This window comes from Lacerta agilis, chromosome 1 (genome assembly GCF_009819535.1).
Source record: "Lacerta agilis isolate rLacAgi1 chromosome 1, rLacAgi1.pri, whole genome shotgun sequence".
Classification (NCBI taxonomy): domain Eukaryota; kingdom Metazoa; phylum Chordata; class Lepidosauria; order Squamata; family Lacertidae; genus Lacerta; species Lacerta agilis.
In genome coordinates this window covers 11,350,790-11,375,218 of record NC_046312.1, presented here as the reverse complement: position 1 = coordinate 11,375,218, position 24,429 = coordinate 11,350,790, and the positions used below count along the sequence as shown (strand labels likewise).

General features: G+C 42.7%; 1 protein-coding gene and 1 long non-coding RNA gene across 4 annotated transcripts; one reads left to right on the top strand and one right to left on the bottom strand.

The window, feature by feature from the left end:
* The first annotated feature begins 1,502 nt into the window (after positions 1-1,502).
* CLBA1 (clathrin binding box of aftiphilin containing 1) lies at positions 1,503-21,785 on the top strand. 3 transcript variants are annotated; one of them, XM_033138488.1, is made up of 6 exons: positions 1,503-1,634; positions 5,851-6,556; positions 9,162-9,310; positions 11,851-11,980; positions 17,582-17,692; positions 21,579-21,785. In XM_033138488.1, exons 2-6 carry the CDS (start codon positions 6,080-6,082, stop codon positions 21,744-21,746), a joined length of 1,035 nt encoding a protein of 344 aa, XP_032994379.1. In that variant the 5' UTR covers positions 1,503-1,634; positions 5,851-6,079; the 3' UTR covers positions 21,747-21,785. The 3 variants fall into 3 exon arrangements, with proteins under 3 accessions (XP_032994379.1, XP_032994399.1, XP_032994388.1); XM_033138497.1 differs by lacking the exon at positions 1,503-1,634 and adding an exon at positions 1,718-1,851; XM_033138508.1 differs by lacking the exon at positions 17,582-17,692.
* On the bottom strand, positions 17,253-24,429 carry LOC117040633. Its single transcript, XR_004425881.1, has 2 exons — positions 24,358-24,429; positions 17,253-17,497 (listed from the first exon to the last, which is right to left on the bottom strand). It is a non-coding gene; the product is annotated as an uncharacterized LOC117040633 (long non-coding RNA).

The following is a 24,429-nucleotide window of genomic DNA, read 5'->3' as shown; positions in this document are numbered from 1 at the left end:
AGAAGCAAGGGGTTTGAGGAGGATGACTCATAGAATCTGTGGTCTGAAGGTGGAATTTCCTGGTTCCTTCTTTTTTCCAGCTCCTCTGAAGCAGAAGTAACAGCTGCTCACAGAAGGGGAAATCTAGGATATCAGCGTGGGGCAGTGTGTCAACCAGAAACAAAAGGCAGTAGGCAAATAGGATATGGTGTTCTCCAGAATTTATTTTGAGTAAAAAGAAATGTGCTAGTTTAGATACATGCACACATATATGCTGCGGTCGTATACACACACTTCTGAGTAGCCAGGCCTGGAATTGCAGAATTGAAGGCATGATGTGCTTGTTGTCTGCATGCTAGTCGACGGGGCACAAGGTTTCTACCTGCGGTCAAGCACTGTATTTGGGCTTGGACAGGGCAGGAGAAACTTTGAATAGACTGACTTTTGTTTCAATCCAAGGGGCATAGGGCATGGGGTTGTTGTTGTTTCACTGTACATCTGAGCCAACCTCTCCTTTAACTTGAAATATGAACCGGGGACTACCACTGTAGGGCTATTGTAAGCCGCAGCTTCCCCCTCCCTCCCCACAATATAGACATGTTATTTATTTATTTATTTATTATTAATTTTGTTCCACAAAATTTAAATGCCACTTGAATGTAGAAGAAACCTCAAAGCGGTTCACAAAAAGATAAAACAATAACATCATCACTTTTAAAAAATTGCAACCATGATTTAAAAAAAATACACAGGAAGTTAAAACTGCAACCGAACAGGCTAAAACAAATTTAAACTCATACAAACTCTCTAAACATCCAGGTGGGCTTGTCGAAATAGGCATGTGTCCAGCAGGTGCCAAAAAGAATACAGGGAAGGCGCCTGCCTGATATCAAGAGGCAGGGAGTTCCAAAGTATCCGTCCTAATTTTTAGAAATACCTTTTGAGAAAGCGCCCTATGCACCGGCCGTTATACGCCTTTTGAAGGCTGAGGAAATTCTGCCTCATTAAGGAAGACACAGGGGGAAAGCTGGCCCAATGGCCAGTGCTGCTTTCTCCCACTTATTATAGTTTATCTTATTCTGCAGAAATAGAAGTTTTAGACAGCGTGCAACTCTACCCTTTTTTCCGTTTCCTATCTCTATGGTTGAGATGCCGGCCACCCTTAGCACGCGCGGCGCGACTACCCTCCCACAGGGCACCACCTTAGGCCACGCCCCCGCGTCCGTGCGTGCGGCGTCTGTGCGCGCTTCTTAGCATTCCCCGCCTCCGCGCTGTGCCGGGCTCAAGCTCCACCCCCCCCTCCGTCAGTCGAACCCCGGCCAATCGGGTCCGCCTCTCTGATGCGCAGGCCGGCACCTGCGTTCCGCCCCCCGCGGGTTCCATCCTCCCCAACAACACTTTAGGCCACGCCCCCGCGTGCCTGCCTGCGGTGTTTGTGTGTTTGTCGGTTTCCTATGCCTCGCCCCCGCGCTCGCAGAACACGCTGTGCCAGGCTCAAGCTCCGCCCCACGTCAGGCGAACCCAGCCAATCGGGTCCGCCTCTCTGACGCGCGCAGGCAGGCACCTGCGTCCTGCCCCGCCCCCCCCGCCTCTTTCCCAGGAGCTGTCAGAGAGCTGTTGTCGGTTGAGGGAGGAAGGTGCGCGAGGTGGAGCAGGTAAACGACCCCCCCCCCCTCAGCAAGCGCGCGCTCTCTCTCCCCGTTTTTCGTCACTGGCCTCCCTAACGGTCACTCACTTAGCTCCCAATTCCCTCACCGCGCGGGCCTTCCGGGGCTCAGCCGACGCCTCCTACTCCTCCAGGCCGAGGTGCTCGAGCTCCCTTCCCCCGAGCAGGGGGCGAAAGGGAAGGTGGAGGAGGTGGGCAGACAGCAGGTAGGCAGCCTAAATAACCGCTGTTCAGCAAGCAGTGCAGATTTTAAAGGCTTCCCAATGATAACGCCGCATTGTTCTTGTTGTTCTTGTCAAACTTAACTGGTTTTTAAAATATTATTCATCAAATTAATTATTATTTTGTTCTTCCTCTCAGATTTTAAAAGCATGCCTATGAATTCTTTAATTCTCATTATAAAAAATAAAAAATTGCCGTATATAAAAGCCTTCGGTTTCAAAATATAGGTGCCCCTTAAAGCTGAATGGTTTGTTTATTATTTCATAGGATCGCCAGAGTTGGGGGTCATCTAGTCCAATCCCTGCTTGCCCACGGTGCGGGCTTGAACCCAGGGCCCTAAGATTAAGAGTCTTGTGCTCTGCCTAGCTGAGCCTACTTGCTATAAAATATTTCTTCTGAGCTGCCTTTCAGGATGTAAAAGCGCCCCTGAGGAGGTTTGCCACTGTGAAATTGAACATAAACCCATGCACAAACCATTCAGTTTTAAAATGGAGAGCTAGAAACACACACACACACACACACCTTGAACTAAACGGAGCAAGCTAATTTGCCAGAGTTCCATCAGGGGAATAGGTGGAGTGTAAATAAATGTATGAAAATAATCCAAAGCTCAGCAGTTAATTTAAAAAAACAAACACCCAGATGAAAATGGAAATTGTTTCTTGTATTTTTTTTAATGATTTAATGAAAGTGTGGGTGCCTGAGTAGTATACAGTTGGCATAAATAAAAATTTAGCACCACAGAAAAATCGTATCTATCTTTCAGTGATGGGGAACCTGTTGGACTCCAGCTTCCATCATTCCTGATCATTGGCCACACTATTTGGGGCTTATGGGAGCTGAAGTCCAACAACATCTGGAGGGCCATGGGTTCCCCACTCGTGATTTATAGTGTTTTTCCTAAGTGTTTCAGGTCACTTTGCATATATTGTCTTGGCAATTCTCACTGAAAAAGTGTGAGGTAGAATGGTGTTGTTGTTAAACTCTGCTGCAGATGGTAGCTTGAAGCTGAGGAGAACAGCACCAGCCTAATTCTGTGGCATGTCCTACTTTCTTCATCAGACTTCTGCCTCAGTAAATGTGTACAGGTTTACATGCTGGTGAATGTAAATGTGCTGTCGAATCTAATGCGCACTGTAATTTGGCCAAAAAAGGTGAGCATTAGATTTGAGTAAATACTGTAGGGTAATTCAATATGTAGCATTTTCTCAGTTCATCTCCTAGTGTAAAACTGAGGTGACAGCGATGGTGTGTGATGCCAAATGAGACTGGGAGTGGGAGCTTTTAAAAAAAGCAATTCAAAGCACTGTAACAACTTCACTAGAAATTGAAACTAGAGGTGGACTTCCTAGAGCAGCCTCAGGCCTAATTTGTGCAGATAGACTCTGGTGAAGAAGTGAAAATGGGTGTGGGCAGGGAGGAGTGGGAGAGGGGAAATGGTGGGCAGCAGAGAGAGAGATAGCCCCCACTCAAAGACAACCCCAAGGCAATTCATGTCTCGATTGGAAAATAATTCCCCATATGTAATTTAATATGTATGGTGCGAATCTGCTCCAAGAATGCATGCAGATGTTGTTACTGGCAGTGGAAGTTGTCTTTTAGTGGTTTTTCATACAGCTCTGTGCACGCAGGATGCCCTATTTCATTTAATCTGCTGTTGTTAGCACCTCCAAATATAAATGCTAGAAAAAGTGTTGCTTCAAAATGTAATGTGTTGCTTCCTGCAGTTAAAGGCAACAAACAGGAATGTTTAACACCTAGGTTGGAAAATCTTTCAAATTCCTAGGAGTCGGCATACATTCATTGTTAACAAGCTGATTGACTATGCCTATTAATTTCCAGCCTTGTGCACTAAACTCTACGAACCCTCAAATCTCCCTTTAAGTCAGTTCATCTAGCCTTAGAGTACTTGTCTATTCCTCACTGGCAAAGGCTCTCCAAGGTTTTGCAGAGAGTTCTTCCACAAGCTTGATTCCTGAAATTAGAGCTGAGCAACAATGGCCTCCTAAAATCTCTACCCTATTCATGGGTGGTGAAATGGGGGGTGAAGGGATGGGGGAATAATTTTGCTGAATATTCAAGGGCAGAAGAAAACTTCTCCAACAGTTAATAGTGACATGACTTTTTTTCTTTTTACCTAAGGTTCTTTTTGACACTGCTGCCAGGCAACCATTTTGCATTCTCCACTGATCCCTAGATCAAGTGTCATCATAGGGCATTCTGGAAGGAAAATGGTGGAGAATATTTGGCAAAATGGCGCTCTGTTCTTTTTTTTCTTCCAGCCCCCCCCCCCCCCAGCAAAAAATAAAAGAATCTCACATTTTCTGAGAATAAATTTCAGCTCAGCTCTACTGGAAATACTTCTCTTGCAAAAGGTTGTTAGCCTTGATTTCCGGCATCACCAATTATAAATAGGTGCTGCACCACTGAGCTCCTCCCTTCAATTTTCTGAGTTCAGAGGTGACTTGGAAGCTTGAATTGTGTTAGCCATTTAAGCTGATTCTATAGGTTAGCATCTCATTCCCTCCATTTCTCATTCTGTCAGCAACAGGAGAATGGTGTTATCTACGGTAGACCAAAAATACAGTGATAAGCCTGCACAGATTGGCATCAAATTATCCCATAGATTGCACTACAAATTATTCAGGGTACGGCTGGGAAAAGGTGACATCATCTGCTAATAATAATGTCTTCTTGCTCTATCACTGGGGAAAGGGGAGAAGTCATCTACTTGCAACTTGTGGTAACTTATTTCTGAATTATGAGTTGTAAATATCTGTTTCAAAAACAAGAATAGTTTCACCAACAAGAGGGGAAAAAAACCTAGTTCCACAGTGAGAAAACCTAACTCCACAGTATAGCTGACTGCTCTTACTCATGCAAAGAGAACATAATAGTCCCCAGCATATTGCTACTTGGGAGTGTCTTTCCCCAACATTTATTTCATTTTGGTTTGTGTAGTTGCAGACTGCTGTGTGAAAATACAAACAGGAACCAAAAACCCCAAAGCATTGACATTAAAAACCACATCTGCCAAAGACTATGCTGCTACTTCTGTAGATTTCAGTCACCTTGTTTTATCACTTGCTAGCCTAGAATTATATTTTTAAACACCAAGCAGTTCCCCTGTTGGGTGCACCTTACTCAACAATGTTTCCCAACTTGTTAGAGGGGTTTTATTTGAGGAAGGCTAGCTTTTAAGGAGCGTAAGGCTGTAGAGAATCTGTTTTACAAGATTTAGTGAGATATGGGAATACCTTTAGGCAGGAAAATAGCCTATTGTGCTGTGGCTTGGGCTCCAATCCTGTATACACTTATCTGAAGTAAATCCCATTGAGTATGGGGGGGGGGAGTTACTTCTGAGTAAACATGTATAGGTTTGCCCTGTGCATCTTTCCTATGCAGGTTTCTTGAGCTAGCTTAGAATATCTTTAGGAGCATATGATAAAGGTTTTTACTTGAATAATGAAAAATTATTGAAGACAGATATATTTTTCATTCAAACTTATACCAGTTTTATAACATGTTCTAACAATCGTTTCTTCTCCCTCCTCCCAAAAATCCAGGAAATTATAGTTTAAGGTGCTCACAGTTATGTTAGAGATTCTTAACTCTCTCCACTACATTTCCAGTGTTTCATACAGAGATGGAAATATGATTAAGCCCCTTCAGATTTGTAGTGTTCATAGGTGGCTCAGTGAATCACATGTTACAAAGTGTGTTGAAAGACCTCAGTTTTGAAAGCAGCTCACCATGTCAGACAAGAGGCTGCTATTGGAGAAACACAAATCCCAGTCTCTGTAGGTAAAAATTCAGCCGAGCTAATCTTTTTGTTATGTTTCTGTTCTTGCAAGAATTCACTGCATTGCATTGGAATGTATTTGTCCAAGCATGAACATTTTTTCTTGCCTAATCGTTTATCTTTTGTAAGCCTTACACACAGCATTATCAGAAAGGTCTTTATTTATAACCCTTTTTTGCAGCCTGAAATCTGGATTGGGAAGCAAGTTAAGACTGAAAAACAAGCACTGCATTGATGACTTAGGGAGACTTTGAAGGACACACTTGTTTTGCTAAGCTACATTTTCGCAAGCTATTCAAGGCACAATGAAGCACCCATTATGTTTTTGAAACATTAACGGTTTTGTCTTTTGCTATCGGCCATGTTTTTTGGTTGATGTTCATGAATTTTATTGCTGTGATAACAGAAAAATGCAAGACCAGAATTTAGTGGAAATACATAGTGGTGCGGAAGTTTTAAGCCAGTCAATTTTGAAACCACTGTCAACAGAGACGGGTGCCACCTCTCTCGGTGAAAACAGCAGCGGAACTGATGTACATTGTCTAAACCAAAATGGACATTTTGATGAAAGCTCAGAACTGGAAATGATTCAGAAAAACCTTCCTGTCGAGTGTGGTGACAAAAGGATTTATGAAGCATCGCTGGAGAGTCCTGACACCAGCTTGGTGGAATCCAGCAGTACTTGGGGTGACTTTGAAGGTTTCAGTGAGGTCAAGCAGGAGAATTTAAGCAACACCTTGGAGTCTTTGGAGAAGCCAAATGGAAAACAAACTTACACAAATGATGCAGATGTCAGTGATAGCTGCGTCACTACCTCATGCGGACAGTTCTTTTCCAAAACAACTGGACACAACAGAAAAGAAACATTTGCTAACACTTCAGTGAAGGTATGTTTTAGTAAGTTAAGAATGATCCACCTCCTCTTCAGAGTCCTGTTCTCTCCTGTCTAAGAATGCTATATTTTGTTAGTTTCCATGTTGTCACCTTTAAATATTTGGCAACACGGAACTAAAACACATTGCTTCATTAAATGCAGTAAGGAACTGATGGCAGCATCAGTTCACTTCCTTTTTTATTTTGCTATATGGTAAACATAGCACAACTGAATATGATAAAGGTAGAAATATATTTTAAACAGATGCATTCTTCAGATGGCTCCCTTTTCCTGTGTTGTTGCTACCACCTCCCAGTGCAAGCATTATGTATCTGTGCAACAATCAGTTTTGGTCTATAAAATTTTGCATTCTTGGTCTGTGAACGAAACTTGTGCAATTGACTCTTGTTTAGTATTTTGTTGCAACTCAAAATGTTAAGAACTTTTAAATATTAAATAGATCTTCATGTAATGGAAACCATTTTGATATTCAACAAAACTATCATTCCCTCTGTTTTTTTTTATGTTGAGGCTGTTACGTTGCTAAAAGAGCACCATCACAATACAAGTGCAATATACCAGCAGGCTTGGGAAAGCCCAAAGGTTTGCAGAAGTGCCAATAAAAGAAAACTTTAGGGGAGGAAAGGCCTAAGTCAGGGGGAAACCCCCAAAATGGCCCTGTGAAAACTGTGCTTGCTCAGTGGCCATGAAAAGCTAACAGACTGGAGGTGGAATGGAGAATTCTAGAATAAGACATAGCTGGCATCCTGAACAGCAGCACTCTGTTTGTTGCAGCTCCCATTTGTGATTACCTAATCCTTAGTCACACAGGTACCCTTTTAAGAAGAATAAGGCACTGTGTGAATTCCAATGAGCTTACTTACATGAGTAAGTGTCATGCAAGTGAGTAAGGAGCACATACCTTCAGCTGCCACACATTTTTCCCTTGTGACATTACAATTGCTGTTATAAGTAGACTTCTGTTGAATAGTCCTCAGTTTTAATATTTACTGTTCATTTGGCAACCTCCCCCGCCCCCTGCCAGTTCTCTCCTTGCCTATGATTGCTGTTCAGTTTTGTTTCCTTGGTGGCAACTGCTTCTGTTTCCTGGAGCACTTTTGCTTCTCCGTTACCCATGTAGCCCTCTAACTTACTTGCCCACTGGCTGTTTAATCTTATTGATTGCAGTGGCCTCTGGGATTTTTGTTTGGGCAACCATTATATCATCCCATCGGATATAGAGTCATCAGTGAATTAAATGTCAGTGTGTTAACACACCAATACTGATACATTTCAAATTAGATATTTACAGCTTCCCCTCCTCTAATTGTCATCCCAACACATTTTTCCTCCTTTGTATTGTCTATTATTAAAGAATAAAAATAATAAAATGGCAGTGAGGGCAAATGATGTCAAGTACTGTGATGTGAAGAGGAAACTATACAAATATATTTGAACAAATCCAAAAAGGGGTGGTGCATTTCAGTACTGGTGAAAGCAACTCAAAGCTCTGTAAGCAGTGTTTATTCACCTCTCATTTCAAACACTTATTAATTGAGTACATAGACATGTTGATTAAAAAAAATCACCATAGATGTCTGTACAAAAGATGTGGGACCTCCAAGATGGTGCAGTGAGTTGAGGATGTTGTGCACAGAGGTGATAACTAGATAAGACTGAAACTTCTTAAGTTTTTCTACAGCATTGTAAGAATGACTGTAAGACCTGAAGAGTACCCAGAGGTGGAAGGTGGGGGCCTCCAGTCTTGCATGGGTTTGTTCAGTACATTAGAGCTGGGGGAGCCAGTGTGGTGCTCTACAAGATGCTGTTGGACTAAAACTCCCATCGTCACTGGCCATGCCAGCTGCATCTGCTGAGGTTTGGAACTGAACACTGATAAGGTGGACACTTTTGAACTGGAAAAGTTTCCTATGCAAATTAAGGCATTTTTCACTAGAATATGTTTTGATGGCTTAGGCATTAATCTAATTTAGTCTGTTTAGTTTACTTCTAGTTAGTAAGTAAAGCTAAAAGCTTTGAAACTGTAAGCTAGTCTGATATTCTATTTGCAATTGGCAGTAGTTTTCCAACACAAGTAAACTTATGAAATGGAAACTTTTCAACAAAAAAGTTAAGCACTGAAAAAACCCTGCTTTGGAAACCCTTCCCCTATCACTGGAGCTTAACAACATCTGGAAGGCACTACATTGGCTACCCTCTAATAGAGTAGCACAGTATTTTCCCGTTACAGGTAGGTAGCCGTGTTGGTCTGCCATAGTCAAAACAAAATAAAAAATAAAAAAATTCCTTCCAGTAGCACCTTAGAGACCAACTAAGTTTGTTCTTGGTATGAGCTTTGTGTGCATGCACACTTCTTCATGTTCCCGGTCATGGATAATAACTTTGGGACCCAGGACTGCAGAATCTCTGAAACAAAAGGGGCTGGGATTGTGTAGTATTGAGTTGTCTAACTGTGTCTGAAATCCTCTTATGGCTTAGCTCTCTGGTAGGAAGTGAGGAGGAATATTTCAGAGGATGCAGGAAATTATGCTGTATGTCATTGTATAAAACAGCAAAGCATTGGCCTCAATGCACTATCATTACCTTGCTTTCTCCAGGCAGTCCTCAGCTCTGAAGATATTATTAAACTGAGTTTTCCAGAAGTTCCTGTACTACAGTTCTTGGAGAAAATTAGCAGCTTGGATCAAGTACTTTATACAAAAACAGAAGACACAGACATTCCTGAATGTACAACGAAACAACTTTGGTAACTGTTTAATAATTGTTCTTGTATCTAGTGCAAGGATTTGGGTTGTGCTGGTATCTGGAAGGCAGAAAGGCTTCTGAAGTTGCTGGAAAATGTGGTGATGGTACAAGAATGTACCATAAATTTGGAACTTTGGTAGCTTGGAATAGTGGGAGTTCATTTGATAAAACAGGGTCCCTGTTGACTGCCTCATTGCTTCCTATTCCTGCATGTCTTATTTTGGTTTTGGCAGTAACAGCTCCTGGCTCACTGTGTTGATTCTCTCTAATGCCTTGAGAGAGCAACTTCTGTGGGATTCTCTCAATTTTAATGTTAGAATAGCTTATGTGTGTACCATTTATTGAATCAATATAATTTCAGCATAATCATTTATTTGCAAAATACACAATACAGTCGTACCTCTGGATATGCACACCTCCAGTTGTGTATCCTTCAGGATGCGAACACGGCAAACCCGGAAGTATTTTTCCGGGTTTTGCCGCGTGCATGCACAGAGGCGGTCTCTCCGGTTGCGGAAACCTTGGGATCCGACTGGAGCTCCAGAACGGATTCTGTCTGCAACCGGAGGTACCACTGTAATGCATGCAAAGATAGGCTCCAGTGGATTGAGTGGAGAAGACCAATAGTCTTGTCCCCTCCACCCCATTCACCACTTTCACCCTCCTTTCCTTGAAGTGTAGTAATCTTAAAGTCTCCTATACTTTGGCTAACCATACTGATCATGGGACTAAAATACATCCTCCAAAAGTTGACAATCAATAAGTGGAATAGAAATTCAATTTACTGAATTAATCTGCATGCATTTTAGCTACAAAGTAGAATGAGTAACAGTTTCTGTGCTACTGTAGCTGCTTAGATTCCTGTGGTTCTATAATCAGTGGCTCAGCTGGACAGCTGAATCAATTGCCTTCAGTCAAATCCTGGGAGTGGAGCATTGGGGATGCACTTGGAACTATATTGTGCCTTGACATTTGTTTTAGATTGTTTTAAGATGTATGGAGTGTCTCATTTGGCATTTGTTTGGTGGGATTGCAGGTTGGATGTTATAGTTTCATCTTTTTAGCAGACTGTTTTTTAATTCATGCTTTGCACTGACTTGAACGTCAGAACTTCTAGAACTGCAGGATATAATTTTAAAACAAATAAATCTGAGTTCAAATTCCAGCTCGGTAGTGTACTCTGCTTTAGAGAGTCACTAATATTCTTCGTTTTCCTGTCTGAAAGATAAGCCCTTGGGGGTTTCTGGGATAGTTAATGTTGAGATTAGGCAGAGACATGCATATACAGTACTGTACTTGATTCACGTCAGTCTGAGGGAAGCAATGCTTGATAGCTGAATGTGTAAACTGACTCCATGTTAAATATGTGATCACTCATTCAAGCATGTAAGTCACCACTTGCTGCTGCAGTCATAATGATGAATTTAAAACACGTATGTGATGCCGCCAAAAGGCATATAATTTTCAAAATGGCCTGGAGCAGACTATGCAGCCAAATATGTGAAATCTGCTTTAGGTTAAAGATCATCTGCCTTTATTGGAACAAAATGCTACCACTTAATAGATGGAGTACAGGACGAAGAACTGTCTGTGTCTAAGGCTTGCTATGGTGATTGGAAGATTAGGAATACCGGTATATTATTTATTTAAGATATTTATATACCACTTAACTACCCAAGTGTCTAAGCAGTATACTTAAAAATTATATGCTACATAAAAATATATATACAAATACATATGTGCCGTCTATTTCATGCTTCTGATAGGGTGACAAAGGTTTAGCTTGCCGTCTTCAGCTATACTTGAACTTCTCTGTGGCAGGTGGATTGTCTTTTAAAATCTCACATATAATGTGCCATTTTCTGCCAGTTGATTACATGGTTCTTATGCTTCGTTCTTTGCTTCCATGGTAGTCTAAACTTGTTTAACTGCCATGAAGTAGTCTGTCATAGCTATCCTAATAAGAAATCACAGATGTGAATGATAAGTTACCCTTGCAAATATCCAGCTAGCTTAAAGAATACAAGAACAGAAACAGCCAAGTGTTAACTACCTTTGCTGGAAAAACCTTTTTGCTACTTCCCTTCTACCTGGAGTGCATTGAATCAGGAATATTTTCTAATGCTACAATATGCAAAATTAGCATATTCTCTGGCTGGAAATGTGTACATAAGTCTCTCCTAGTTTTGTATACTTGCCTTCTTCATAGCCCTTGAATTCTCTCATGCTTGTTGCTATCTACACTGCTAACTTAACATTGATTTTTATACCAGTTTAACTTGCTTAGCTTTCCGCAAAGACTTATGGAAATTGTAGTCTTGTGAGGGTACTGAGAATTTAACAGCAAAGAACCTTATTTCCCCTGGCAGAACTGCAGTTCTTTCAGAATAAGGGGTCACTGTCAGACCTACTCAGGCTTGCTTTCTCAAATGAGTGTCCTTTCAGTTGTATTGGTAGGGCTGCTTTTGAATTGTAAGCAGGGAACTATGAGGTATGTGTTTGGTTATCTTGGATTAAACTGAATTACATTTCCTTTTAAAGCACTGACTCTGGGAATTTATGGAAAACTCTTACTCAATCCACTAACCCTTCCAGTTTAAGACGTCCTTGGAATGAATCTCATTACCAAGAAAACCTGCTAGCTGTGCTTGGAATAGATGCTCATCAAAAGGTAATCTTCTGAAATATTTTATAGAATACCATGGCATTTTGTTTTTAAGATTAACAGATATTATGGTTTTAAGGTTGCCAGAGAAAACAAAAAATAGAATTTCCCAAACTTGGGAATCTACAAATTTTGGTTTTCCTTCTTTGCCATGATTTGTGTTTGCAACTGATTCCCTCTCCTCCCTTTGTGTGTACCAGTGGATGGAGAAGTTAAGGTATCTTGTCTCTCAGGGTCATTCCGCCCATGAAGCAGGGTGAGGCCATTGCTTCAGGGCAGCAAGGTCTGGAGAACTGAGAGGGGCAGCAGAATCACCCCCTGAGGCTGCTACCCACCCAGATTTGGATCAGGGTGCCACTCACCTAGCTCCCTCCTATCCTGAGTAAAACATTCATTAAGCAAAGCACATCTATGCCTTTAAGACCAGCTCCTTGTTTGCAACCAATCAGAGAACCACCAGCAACTCTCAGAATCCCTGATGAGCCTTTTGCAATGGCTTCTTGATATTGTAGTCTCCTTGGGTAAGAGCTAGTAGGAGAACTAGTGATAGCCTGTGGAGCTACGTACAGCTACTCACACAATGCAGGGCAGCTACCAGGACCCCATTTACTCGCCTGGGTGACTTAGGTGGTGTTGGCCATGGCTTGGAGAAACTGCTGCAGGCTGGGTTGATTTTCTAACATTACCCGGGGAGTGAGGCAGTGGGGAGGGGAAGCCACCTGGCAAATTCCCCCTCTTCTCCCCTCCCTGGGAGCCCTATTGTCTGTTCCAAAAAGGACAGAGTGGAGGCAATATGAAAAAATAGATGTGAACGAAAGAAGGTGATCTGCAGAGGGGAGGGGAGAGGGTGTGGGGAGGGTGTGCACACATATATGTATATGGGGTCCTTAAATGATGATTCACAGGGAGATGCCATTTCCTAATTTGCCTCAGGTGCCAAAATGTCTTAGGCTGGCCCTGCTTTCTCTCTTTGGCAGAAGTAGCGCAAATCATTCATGCTGCTTCTGCTTTCTGCAGAGACACTGCAAAGTGTAAGATGAGCCCCCACTCCCACCCCAAGTTCTTTGGATAATTTGAGGGAGGGAGGAGTGGACACCACTGGTAAACTGGCAAGTATATTTGTGAAGCCATGCTATTGACTGTTGCTTGTTATTGAGTTACTGTACTGAAAACATTTGACTAGCTATAGAGATGATAAAAAATACACAATGAATATTAAGTATGGTGTGGCATAATTGGCCACTTTAAATTTCACCTTGATATTTTAACTGGTAATGTTAGAAAATATCTTGACTATGTATGTCCATGATGGAGTGGTTAGCAGAACTTGTATGCAAGGGTTCTGGTTGTGAGTCAGGTGTAGAGGTTTTCTGCTGATTTAAATGAGCACTGGTTCAGTCCATAAGAAAGAGATTGCCATGCCATGTTGGAATATCCGCTTTTCAAAATCAGAGAAATATGTTTAAAAACAAAATTTTAAAAAGCATTGTACCATCTTAAGTATGCTTTAATCTGTATAAGAACAACTTGGGTCACTTTTAATTTACTTTATTTTTCCTTTTCTGAGATGCCAGCAGTACTTATTTGGGCCTGCTCTCAGTTAAGCTGACACAAGGCCTGCATTTTTGGGGGCTCTGAACTACAGGTAATGAATGACCCCTCAAATATCTGGCCTGCCTCTTTCCCCAGCCTACTCCCTCCTCTCCCAACTTTTGCTTCTGCACGCTGCCCATTAAGCAGTCCAGTTCTCCCCCCAGTTCCTTCTCTGGGTATCTGACCCCATCTTCCATCCATGCCCATTCCACAATTCTGGCCTCTCACCATTGCTGACTGCCATAGATGAGTGACATCAGAGGTGCTCTGAATTTGTTGCTTACCCCTGCATGTATTAAGAACAACGGAAAAGATTGTATTTGTTGCTGTTATGAAGTGTGAACTGTAAATATGAACTGCAAGGGTGGGCTGGGGGAGGACAGTATGAAACCTTTTTCATTCAGAATCTGTATTATAAGTAGTGACTATTGTTAGGGGAGGTTTTACATTTCTTCCAGAAATCATGGTGTCCCTAGGCAATTTTGGCCTTGGTAAATGAGGCCAGGATCCAAAGGGCTAGATGTGGTGGACTATGTGTTTGGCCAAACTGCGGGAGGCAGTGGAGGATAGGGGTGCCTGGCATGCTCTGGTCCATGGGGTCACGAAGAGTCGGAAACGACTGAACAACAACAACATGTGTTTGCTTGGGCTTTGCGGGACTTTCTCTTCCCTTTAACAGTCCATTGTGTCTTCCATTCTCTGAGATGCCACTCCTGGAGATTTGGAGGCTCTCCAAAGAGTGTACAATGTGGCATGGAAGCAACAGCTGGGAGCGGGGTGAGGAGTTGGTGAACCTCTCCATGTCTATGTACAAAAGCACATGAGGCTCTTTGGATCCTGGCACATTTGAAACATTAAACAAAGAAACTGCTAGGCGGCTTGGTTTCTAAAATGAGGAAGAGTAAATCTGTTTTTGGTGCAGGTTTTCACATATAATTTGTAGAAATTAGGCTGAATCCCAGGTCCTTTCCAGGTGCTATATACAGTGAGGGGGGAAAGTATTTGATCCCCTGCTAAATTTGCCCATTTGCCATCTGACGAAGAAATGACCAGTCCATAATTTTAATGGTAGGTTTATTGTAGCTGTGAGAGACAGAATAACAACAGGAAAACCCCCAGAAACCCAGAAGACAAAAGGCACAGATCGATGTGCATTATAATGAGTGAAATAAGTATTTGATCCTTTTGCAAAAGATGACTTAGTACTTGGTGGCAAAATCCTTGTTTGCAATTACAGAGGTCAGACGTTTCTTGTAGGTGGCCACCAGATTTGCACATATCTCAGGAGGTATTTTGTCTCACTCTTCTTTGCAGATCCTCTCCAAGTCAGTAAGATTTCGAGGCTGATGTGTAGCTAATCAAACCTTCAGCTCCCTCCACAGATTTTCAATGGGATTAAGGTCTGGAAACTGGCTAGGCCACTCCAGGACCTTAATGTGCTTCTTCTTGAGCCACTCCTTTGTTGCCTTGGCCATGTGTTTTGGGTCATTGTCATGCTGGAATACCCACCCTTGACCCATTTTCAATGCCCTGGCTGAGGGAAGAAGGTGCTCACCCAAGATTTGACGATACATGGTCCCGTCCATCGTCCCTTCGATGCGGTGAAGGTGTCCTGTCCCCTTAGCAGAAAAACACCCCCAAAGCATAATATATCCCCCTCCAAGTTTGACGGTGGGGATTGTGTTCTTGGGGTCGTAGGCAGCATTCCTCCTCCTCCAAACACGGCAAGTTGAGTTGATGCCAAAGAGCTCAATTTTGGTCTCATCTGACCACAACACTTTCACCCAGTTCTCCTCTGGGTCGTTCAGATGTGCATTGGCAAACTGCAGATGGGCCTGTACATGTGCTGTCTTGAGCAAGGGTACCTTGCAGGTTCTGCAACATCTCAGTCCTTCACGGCGTAGTGTGTTACCAACCGTTTTCATGGTGACTCTGGTCCCAGCTGCCCTGAGATCATTGACAAGTTCCCCCCGTGTAGTTCTGGGCTGCTTCATCACCGTTCTCTTGATCATTGCAACTCCATGAGATGAGATCTTGCATGGAGCCCCAGACTGAGGGAGGTTGACCATTATTTTGTGTTTCTTCCATTTGCGAATTATTGCACCAACTCTTGTCACCTTCTCACCAAGCTGCTTGGCAATCGTCTTGTAGCCCACTCCAGCCTTGTGCAGGTCTACAATCTTGTCCCTGACATTTTTGGTCTTGGTCATGGTGGCTACTTTGGAATCTGCTGGATTGATTGCTTCTGCCGACAGGTGTCTTTTGTACAGGTACTGTAACAAGCTGGGATTACAGGTAAAACCTCTCCCTTACAGCAGGTGCTTCTAATCTCATCTTCTCATCTTGTTACATAGAGTGAAGATACCAGGTAGCCTGACATCTGGCTGGTTGATAGGGGATCAAATACTTATTTCACTCATTATAATGCACATCAATCTCTGACTTTTGTCTTCTTGGTTTCTGGGGGTTTTCCTGTTGTTATTCTGTCTCTCACAGCTACAATAAACCTACCATTAAAATTATGGACTGGTCATTTCTTCATCAGAGGGCAAACGGGCAAATTTAGCAGGGGATCAAATACTTCCCCCCCCCCTCACTGTATAAAAACCCCAGTAAACTTTTCATTAGTGCAGCATTTGCACTAGCTCAAACAGCAGCAACATAATGATTCCATTTCCCAAGCAGCAAATGGAGAAGTAAGGAATACAAGCTAAAATGTGTCCTGTGAGGGTTTGGCCAAGAAGAGGGTCGAAGAAGTGTCCTGCTGGATCATACCAAAGGTTCATGTAGTCCATAATTTTGTTCTTGCAATGGACAACCAGGTGCCTATGGGAAGCCCTCAAGCAGGAACTGAGTGCAACAGCACTTTCCCTGCTTGCAGTTTCCTTCAGCTAGTATACAGGAGCATACTGCCTCAGAAAGTGATGGGGAATATAGTCGTACCTTGGAGGTCAAACAACTTAGTTCCCGAACATTTTGGCTCCCAATCGTCGCAAACCCAGAAGGGACTGTTCCAGTTTGCAAACTATTTTTGGAAGTCGAACATCTGATGGGGCTTCCACGGCTTCCCATGGGCTGCAGGAAGCTGCACTTTGGTTTCCAAAGTTTTTGGAAGTCAGACTGACTTCCGGAACGGATTCTGTTCGACTTCCAAGGTACGAGTGTATAGTCATCATGTCTAGTAGCCATGACAAATGTATCCTTCATGAATTTGTTTAATCTTTTTTAAAGCCATCAAAGCTGGTGACCATCACTGCCTCTTGTGGGAGCGAATTCCAGAGTTTAACTATTTGCTGTTTGAAAAAAAAATATTTTGTCCGCCCTGAATCTTCCAACATTCAACTTCATTGAGTTCTAGTGTCCCAATCCACTCCCTATCCACCTTCTCCACACAATGCATAATCTGAATATGTGCCGCCACATCTGAACATGTCTCTCTGTACTCACCTTCTTTCTAAACTAAATAGCTCCAAATGTAACCTTTCCACATAGGTGAGTTGCTCTTTCCCTTTTATCATTTTGATTGCCCTTTTTTTAACCTTTTCCAGCTTTACAGTATCTTTTTTTGGCAATCAGAATAGTACAAAGTATTCTAAGTGCACAATGGATTTATATAACATGGAATTCACCTTCTTCACAGTGGAGGTTTTCCCATACCTTGCTGTCATTACCTTCTGTGTTTTCCCTGTCACCACTTTACATCCTTGGCTGTAGCTGGCAAGAGAGTGAGGATCTGCAGAGAGTGATGGTGTTATAACTTGGATAAGGTCATCTAGGCAGTACAAAGTGACAGACAGAAGTTAACTCACTTGCTGTTTTGTTTTTGTTTTGCAGCAGTCTCTGCTGCATCACATTACTTTGGGCTCCAGGTCTGGGGGCTTCCAATTGCATCTATTTAGTTTCAGCTTGATCCTATAGAAAAGATGTGATCTGTAAAGAAAAAGTTAACATTTCTGAAAAGGTTTGCAGAATCTGGATTACTTGTAAGCATCTCATGTGATTTCTGTTTACTAGGCTGTTCCAGAAGGCAAGAATGATATTTTGGAGACTAGCATTAGTGAAAACGAAGATTCCAATGTTGACAAGTTCAACATTAGCACTTGTAAAGCACTAATTCAAACCAAGGTGAGAATAGAAAATAATCCTATTATTCTTATTTGTTTGTATAGTCTGTTTTCTGTGCTGCAAATAAGTATCTGTAATCTTCAATGTTTCTCTTAATCCTCCTTGCAATTGGCACAAGTTCCGTGCAATCAGTCACCTGCCTGTTGGTGTTTCCCTTGCATATATTATGGTCCAAGAGATTTCCTTAGTTCAGGACTACACATATTTCAGTTATCCCATTCATATTCCATCCTTCTAAAGAGCCCTAGCCGGTGTATGCAGGCTGCCCTTTTTATCTTTGCAAAACTGTATAGGATAGGTTGAGATGAGTGACATTTCCAAAGCTATCTAGGGAACTTTATAGACTTAATGGCACCGTATTTTACGCTCCATAAGACGCACTTTTTCCCTCCTAAAAAGGAAGGCTTCGCTCCCACTGCCTCCCCTCATCCCCTGCCGCGTTCGGCGGGAGGTGGGGGGAGGCAGCGGCGATGTTGCTGGATCATGCCAGCACCTCCGTTCACCGAAAGAAGCTTCTTTCGGCGAGCGGAGCTGCTAGCACGATCCACCAACATTTCTGCCGCCTCCCCCCACCTCCCGCCGAACGCGACGGGGGATGGGGGGAGGCGGCGGGAAGCGGAGGGGATGTTGGTGGATCGTGCCAGCAGCTCCGTTCACGGAGCTGCAGGCACGATCCACCAACATCTCCGCTGCCTCCCCAGCAGAGGGGTGGTGGAGGAAACAGCGGGGATGCTGCTGCTTTCTCCACCACCCTGCGCCCCGATGCCAAAAGCAGGCTTATCCCCTGTTGCTTTAAAGGGACATGGGGAGGAGGGGAGAAACCTTCTCCCCTCGTCCCCATGTCCCTTTAAGGAAGCGGGGATGAGCCGCTGTGAAGGGAGAAGGGGCTTCCCCTCCAGCGCCCCCCTCCCGGTTTTTTAGAGGAGGAAAACCAGGAAAATATTTTTTCCTGGTTTTTCCCCTTTAAAAAACAAGTGCGTCTTGTTGTCCGGAGCGCCTTATGGACCAAAAAATACGGTAATTGGAATCCACATGTTTTCATTCCAAGCCCAACACAATTCATGCTGTGCCACACTGGCTTGTAGTTATCCTTACTTGTTGGACTGACACATACCAAATTGCAGTGTGGTGGTGCACCAAACCTAGTAGAAAGTCTAGCAAAATGCCAGGTGGAATAAATACTGTATATTCTGGCGTATAAGACTACTTTTTAATCCAGGAAAATCTTCTCAAAAGTCGGGGGTCGTCTTATACACTGGGTGGAGAATCTGCGGTCGAGTATACCGGTATCTCAAACTCTATATTTTAACTGGGAAAGTTGGGGGTAGTCTTATACACCCAGTCGTCTTATACGCCGGAAAATACGGTAAGTAGAGCTGCAACTAGTATGTTAGAGGTCATTTTAAGAAACTTTCCAGTCCACTGTCATCTTCCCAACTGTCCTGTTCACTTACAGCTCATGATTAGTAATATATCTTCCTGTGTCCATATACTGTGACTTTCTAATGCAACCTGCTTAGCTTTGTCTCTCAACTCTGGTTTTGCAAATTTCTGGGGATGTTCCTATATACTAACAAAACTCATTATCAGTGTGTGTAGCCAAAATGCCACCAACCATGCACAAGAAGGGAGGTGTTAGTTAGCTCCAAGGAACAATTTTTGAGAAGTGGGGAAATAGCCCAATAAGGACTGAGCATTTTGATTGGCCCTGGGATGCTGACTCACCATTGGAAGCGGCGAGGGATGAAATGGCGTATCCTGCAAGAAGGCATGGCTGGCTAGAACCCTGAATCAGAACATGCCATGTTGCATTATCTTGTTACTTGTTTTAATCTAGGTGCAATGCACAGTTATCATGTTGTGAGATGGCCTGAGCTTCAGATCATTCAGTTTTAAGTAATCAAATAGCAGAAGACAGGGGTAGTTGTACAGTGCAACCTGACAAGATCTGTGAACTTGGCTAGGCAATTTGAGCTACCTTTAATCAGAACTACGATGTTGTGGCTTGCTGGCCTCGGAAATGGTCCTTTGCCAACTAAGGAGGACCAATTGCTAATTTAAAATGCATTGACAAACACCTTGGAAAAAGGGAAAGAACTGTCAGATACCAACAGTATATAGTGAATAAGCACGAAGGGAACAGGTGCCATAAAAGCTATTGAGTAATTGTCTCAAACCGGTCTTTCAACCAGCTGGTGATTCAGAGGTTTGGGTTGTACATTACTGGAAAAAGATGTCACAAAGGTAGCAGTGTCAGGACTCTTTGTGATATGAGATTGAAGGAACATTGGTTGACATGAAGGAAGGCAAAATGGCATTAAAGAGCAAATATAAGTCAAAGACACTGTTAAAAAAACTCCATTCTAGTTATATTTTGTGGAGGAGTTTTTCTTTTTCTTGAATGGTTTTTCTTTTTTCCTTGTAGTGCTTTTTTTTTTGGTGTGTAGATGCTGCTTAGAGGAAATCTCCTCAAAACGCTCCCTGTTCCAATTCATATGAAACCAATACATGGGGCAGTGTCTATACCATGCTACAAATATTAATATTCTGCACCCTGCAACTCTAAATTCTATGATCTGTACAATTATTCTATGTATTCCTCCTTGTTGTTTTTGCTAGGCATAGGAAGACCTACAAGGCACTGAGGAATCAAACATTCCACTAATGTTGTTTACTTGTCCCTAGGCCCTATCTATACGCTTACAAGCATCTTCATGCCCATATGGATTAGCAGCTTTTAAAATAAAAAAAAATAGGGAAAAAGAAAGCTTAAATCTTCAGGAGGATGAATTCTGCACCCGGTACCACATTTTGTGGGTTCTCAGCACTCCCATGAAATCATGGCAAGCCCATAGCCCATAACCAGGTCTCAACAATTTTGCTGCCAGTCTCCCTCAGAACCTGGAAGTGGCAGAGACAAGTATCACCCCAGCAGTGGTGCAGTAGTCCCTACCAAAGTCCCAGCTCTGAAGTTGGGAAGAAAGTTGCGGTTTGTTTCTAAGTTGCCAGGAGAGTGTTGGTCACACAGGGCCAAGCCACCAAAAATACAAAACAAAAAACAAAAAAAGCTTGCCAACCCTTCCTGCTCTGGGACAGAAAAGGTGGGGAAGACTGTCTACCACTCCTGGAAGGTGCAGAAACACACACCTTCGAACAGCCACTCTTTCTGTTGGTGCTTCTTCATGAAAGGATTTGGGTGTTGCATGTCACTACTGCAAGGTTTTCAGAGCATCTTCTGCAGTGACACCTAACCTGGCACACTCCCCACTGGCCCTTCCCTTGCAAAAGGGAAGCACTCTGCAAAGGATCCACCTAAATTTGCATGCTTGCAGGAGTGATATGCTTGTCAGGAGAGATGAGGTTGGAGGGAGAGATGAGAACTATGATGTTAGGCTTGGCCATCCAGAAATTGTGGTCCCTTGCCTCCAACCATAAGGAAAAACAGTGGGGAGATGGGAAAGGTGTCACTTGGGAAAGGTTTCAGATTCCAAATCTGTAGCTCCTATCCTGCTACACATCTGCTCCTATCCTGCTACAGATCTGAATAATCCAGTCTGCTGAATGTGTGTGCACTGCTAGTATTTTCCCTTTCCTTTGTATAAGAGATGCTGCTTATGGACTATGAAGCTTTCTTGCTTAACATTTGTGTCCAGTTTTCTGGGAAATTTTAGGATACCACTATTGCTAGCCAGCTACTTCTTGTATTCTTGAGTGCCATTGTAGAAATTGTAAAAGACAAAATAAGCAAAATGTCGTCTGCTTGATATACGTAAGCTTGAATTAGCTGCAAAACCTTGCCATACACCTTTGGCCAACCCCACTTTGCACCCCCATGTCATATGTGAATGGCCCTCACATTGCTTTTTTCCTTTGTTTTTTGGCACAGCTTTCTGTATCTCCTGCTCCAAAACAGAGCCATCTCTTTTCCTATAACCTTTTCTTGAAGAAGACCCCATCTGGTGGAAATATGCAATATATCACAGTTCCACAGAAGAAGAGGATTTTTACTACACGAAGCCTAAAGATGAAAATGTTCAGCAGCAATGTTTGCTAATAGCCAACATACTTCTGTTGTTTTGATCTTTTTTTTTTTTTTAAAAAAAGCTTATATTGTATTATTAATTTAAAATGAAGCGCTTCAGGAGGAAGAAAATAAAACATTAAGCTGTGTATTTAATTTCAGTCTACCATCAGGGATGTGAGTGAATGAGCTGGGTTGGTCCCTTCCAACTCTACAGTTCTATGATTTTATGTCCCTTTACCAGGAGCTGCAGGCAAATCATGTTACATCTTATGGTAAACTAGCTAGAATTGAGCTTTTATAAACAAAGGATGGGTTGTGCTCTGCTAACTCAATCCTGCCATTATCTTTTAAGCATTAATGGCATTTGTCAAACTTTTTAAACTATGCCCCCAAATTAAAATGTGTGTTGTTTGCGTGCCTTTTAACCTTTGTTTCTCCAGCTCACTGTTTCTGTGGTTAACTCACTGTACAGGTTGTCCTAACTGCTCTTATTTATCCCTACTTGCAGTCCTGTGCCTCCACTAGTATAACTGGTTTTTGAATTGTCTTTTGGGGGAGATGGGCAAACTTGAGTATCAGCCACACTTCTCTATATTGCTTGGTTTGCATCTGAACCATCCTGTTGTGCAACTCATCAGAAGACTGTTGCACAACTGTCCTTCCCTCTTGGCCCTTCTCCTTTAGCATTAGAGAGAAATACTTCCTTGAACGTCTATGCCAAGACAGGATACTTCTGCATGATACGAATGAACCAAAATGGTTGAGTCCTGAATATATTTGTTGAATGGGCCTCTAATAATAGCATTGCACCAATAACCTTTAAGGGCCTTTCAACTCCTTAAATGTTATGGCATCACCCAATAAAGGCTTGGTCTTGTATTCTGGCCTCTGCTGGAATTCTGCAATGTGTCTTAAAAGGAGCATACACTAAAGCAGTGACTTTCAGGCTTTGATTAGTCATGTGAGTTGCATAGTTGCCCTTTTTTGAGCTGAACGACTTAGAGCATATTTGGTGTGGAATTCAATATTACACAGGTGGACTTTTGCTGGTCCATCACCTACCTATACTCCCACCTGTATTCCCTAATTCCCTATACGCCCCCCAAATTTGCTCGGGGGGAGGGGGTCCGCAACCTCTCCAGAGCAGATGTTAAGGAGGAGATAGTGATGGGGCCCTGCTATGGGAGTGGAAATCGTTTTGTGTGCACATCAACAGCATGATTGCATACAACCCTCAAAGTCGCCTTCACTTGCACATTGCAGAAGAAGTGTGGCTTTAATGTCAAAGGGAAAAGTTGTCTTCTGGTTTGGATTACCTCTCTGAGAAACCCTAAATGGTTTGAGCAGTGCTGCACTAGAACAAAGGAGTCCAGGAACTAGGAAGTACAGCTCAAACTTCAAGAAACAGCCCTCTTTTAACCTAAATTAGATCTTTTATGCCCCCACTTTGATAGTACTTGTAACATTCCCCTCACTTAGCTACACTGTCACTCCATGCTTTATAATTTACATCCTAGCAGCATCAGTCATACATTAGGTCAAGAGTAACTTCTTCCAGCACTGCCACTTTGGGAAACATTGCACTTGAGAGTCAGTCTGACTAAAAGGCAGGGCGAGAGCAATTGCTCACCTTGCTTCTGTCCCATGCAAGTATGATACACCTTTAACATTCTGTCATGGAAAGAGAAAGTTTACTTCCTTCTATTTTATACTGAGCGTATTTTAAATTCCGAAACTGTTTTACAACCATGAAATGTTAGAAGGCCTTATTGTCATATCCACTGACATTAATTATGGGTGCTGGTCCTGAATTTTCTCTTGAAGGGTCAGGGCAAGTGACGACGGGTCTATCCCAGCATGAACACAGCATAATCTACAAGTGTAGCTTATAGGAAATTTTATGGGCTGTGTTCTCAGTTCTGGAATAAAACTCTGTGGGCACTATTGTCAGTTTAGGAGAAACTTTGTGTGTGTGTGTGTCCTTATTACTTTAATAGCAATAGGTCAAATTCAGTGTCCAGCTGCTTAACAATGAGTGGAGCAGAATATGTGCACCCAGTTAGCATGGCATGCCCCCACCTGTGGGTGGGAGGGCCCATAACATGACAAAGCTCAAAGTTGGAAAAATGATGCCTCTTACAGGCCAGTTGATAAAGAACAAATCTGCACTGATACGTTTTGTAACTCTGCCTTTAATAAACTATTCACAATATAGAGGTTTTGCTGTTAAATGTTTTCTTCTAACGCTGCCCTACAAGCTATTCACTCAGATGTTTGGGTGGAATTTTAGAGTACTTCAGAAACTGCCTTATGCCAGGGTTGACATACCTAACTAGCTTTCCCTGTCTATACAAGTTTGCTAGCGGCTCTCAAGTTACCCCAGAGCCTTTCCTATCACCTGCTATGTGAATCTGGAACTGACCTTCAACTCTATTATGCAATAAACGGCGCCATTCCAATTGTCTTTGTTGAGTAGGCATTTATGACCCAGTAGTCTCCCTCAGATTCTAGGAGTTGGTTCTATAGCAGTTTGGTGGGAAGTATCCTGTTGGGGCCAGCTGCATGGGACTGAAGCCTCATCCAGTCATAGACATTTATCACAAATATAAGGCTTTCCCCCTAAGCCAGACCTCTTACCCACATGGTTTTACACCACCCTTGAGTTGTTTGGCTTGGCTGGGATGTATCCTTGAACTCGTGACAATGCTTCTTC